The 2844-nt window shown below is 42.7% G+C and overlaps 1 protein-coding gene across 7 annotated transcripts in view; it reads right to left on the reverse strand.

Moving 5' to 3' along the window:
• Foxn3 (forkhead box N3) overlaps positions 1–2844 on the reverse strand; it is a 382814-nt gene that overhangs the window by 201283 nt on the left and 178687 nt on the right. For all 7 annotated transcript variants that reach the window (XM_031356754.1, XM_031356755.1, XM_031356753.1 and 4 more), the window contains one exon: positions 814–1370. In XM_031356754.1, the coding sequence (XP_031212614.1) occupies positions 814–1356 (543 nt within the window). In that variant the 5' untranslated portion in view covers positions 1357–1370. The remainder of the gene's footprint in view (positions 1–813; positions 1371–2844) is intronic.

Consider the following 2844-nt stretch of genomic DNA (forward strand, 5'->3'; position numbering starts at 1 on the left):
ACACACACACTCTTAAAAAAACAATAAAAAAAAAAACAAAAAAAAACAACTTCTAGTGGGAACCTAAACCTAAGCAGTACTTCACACTGGCAGTTTCCCAGTTTCATGTTGCCAAGCACTTCCATAAACATCGAGAGCACCCGAAGTCTCTGATTGGTCTCGGAGTAACTAAGTATGATCAAGTATCTTTCAATCTTTCAACAGCGCAGCATCTCCCATTTTTCCAGAAGCTGCCTTTCCCCAATATTCAGAAAGAAGCTGTCATTTTTTTTCTCCAGGCCTTCATGGCAATTCTCCTTATATAAAGGCCCCTCTGTTAATATTAGGTATTGCCACACAGATCTTTCGAGTTTTAAAATCAAACTGACCCAACCATGTGGAAGGGAGACATGAACGAAGACACTGGATTGGCAAAGCTCAATTGTGTGATTACGTTAAATCATATCAGGGTACAAAAAGAAAGTATAACCAATACGTTTAAGAAAAAGGAAGACTGTGTGGCGCACACCTTTAATCCCAGCGCTTGGGAAGCAGAGGGAGGTGCATTTTTGAGTTCGAGGACAGCCAGGACTACACATAGAAGTTCTGTCTCAAAAAACAAAAAAACAAAAAAAACAAAACAAACAAAAAAAAAAAAAAAAGAAAGAAAGAAAGAAAAAGGAAGATTTCCCACAACTACCTAATATGTCAAATTATCCATGCGTAACTACTTCAGCACGGTAACTATATATTTATTTTTAATGCTGAGAATTTTTTTAATTTAAAACAAAAAAAAATAAATGAACTCAGTTCCAGAAGACATGGGCAACTTACCTGACTCCTCTCTTTGTCCACTTTCTTGAAACACTTATTCAATGACAAATTATGTCTCACTGAGTTTTTCCACCCAGTAGGTGCATTTGCAAAATACGGGAAATGTTCTAAGATCCAGTTGTAGATATCCTTCACTGGCAGGCGCTTGGTTGGAGAGTCCTCAATGGCCATAAATATGAGGCAGCTGAAGGAGTAGGGGGGCTTGCAGTTGGGGTTCTGCCTGGCATCGTAGGGCATGTCCGAGTGGGCGGGGGATGGTGGGGTGTCATCGTCTAGGTCCTGCACAGGACTGACACTCCGAAGGACCGACTCCCCAAAGCTCTTCAGCAAGTTCTTGCCCTCATGCAGCCAGTTCAGGTTGGTCAGCTCTTCATCTTCCATGGTCCCCTCTTCTAATCTGATGTCAGGCAGAGGGAAGTCGAGATCATCATCTTCCTGGAGGGCCTTGGAGAAACCGCTGCCCCGGTAACGCTGACTCAGTCCACTGGACACACTGATTCCTGAGCTCTCGGGCTTCTTACTGGCAGGCATGACTGGACCCATTTACGTGAAGGCTCCTAGGAAAGATAAGGCAGAGAAGGATGAGCTGGAGAACCCCAGAATAGGAATCGGCTCAGTTCCCGCCTGACTCCCTCTGCTCCTATCCAAGGTGATGGTATGACGGCACTCCTGCACGGCAGCCACATGAGCCCACCATACAGTTACCCAAAGAAGAAAACAGAGCCCAGAGTGTCAGCAGAATGGTGACCTGATGGCCCTTAAACATAACAAACCTGAAGATATCCGTGGCACTTTTAATGTGTAAGCACACCCTAATAGGGATGAGTCATTTCACAGTGGCTTCTCCTTGGGTCCACAGTCGCTCCCTGTGACCTCAGAGAACGCATTACTACTTGGTATCATCCATCCTCTATGATACACGTATATACTCAGAACATGCAAACTTTTCTAGAGACTCAGGACAAACACAGCAAAATAAGTGTCATAGGCTTATCTGTGGCTTATACAGCCAGACCCACTGTTTATTCTTCTCAAAGAGAAAAAGGCTAGCTCTGAAAGTTCTCACTCAACTGTAATCCCAGCACACCTGTACTTCCGGCCTTCCTGAAGCTATGGCACGAGGACTGAGAGCTCAAGGCCAAGCGGGGCTAAAGGAGATTCAATCTCAAAAAGCAAGGGTGTAGGGGCTGACAAGATGGCTTATTCGGTAAAAGGATTTGCTGACAAGCCTGATGACCTAAGTTTGATCACCCAGATCTACATGATGCAGAGACAATCACTCCAGTAATCTGTCCTCCAACCTCTGCATGTGCACTGGGCACATGCACCCCCTTATAAACACAGACACACGTATGTGTACATATACACATCTGTATACACATGCATAAATATGTGTGTGTGTATAATATAACAAATAAGTGTAAATTTTTTCACCGTAAGTAAAATAATAGAGATGAGAGAGAAGGCAAGGAGAGTGGCTTCCAATCCCATAAGAAGATTCTAATAAGGGTCTTGGAAGTAAAAGTGTAACCAAAAGCCACTGACTTGACTGTTTGGTTTTATTTTATCTCACAAAACTTGTAAGGAAAAATTACAACTTTAATTACATTTGACAAGTGTAAACCGGGACAAGGAATTCTGAAGACTGCAACTTGACTAAGCACATTCAATTTAAGGACATCTCTAAAGAGAAAAAGTGTGTAACCTCAGGCACTAAAAAATACGTGGGAATGAAGGATAAGCCATTAACTAGGATCCACGAAGAAAATAAAGTTGGGAGAGCAACTGAACATTTCAAAACAGGAAAGCAAATTCAACAGAAATTGTAACAGATCCTCCCCACCCCGCAGCATCTCTACTCTTATCAATGACCTAGAACAGAGAGTGAAGCAATATGTGACAAGAAAATACAAAGAGATGGCAACTTTACAAATAGAGTCACCCCTACAGGCACAACCCTCTGGTACACAATTCAAGATAAAAGGGACAATGCGTCTTTCAGTGGCTGTGTGCAGAGCTACATACTTAATT

Source organism: Mastomys coucha, unplaced genomic scaffold (assembly GCF_008632895.1).
Source record: "Mastomys coucha isolate ucsf_1 unplaced genomic scaffold, UCSF_Mcou_1 pScaffold6, whole genome shotgun sequence".
Classification (NCBI taxonomy): Eukaryota; Metazoa; Chordata; class Mammalia; order Rodentia; family Muridae; genus Mastomys; species Mastomys coucha.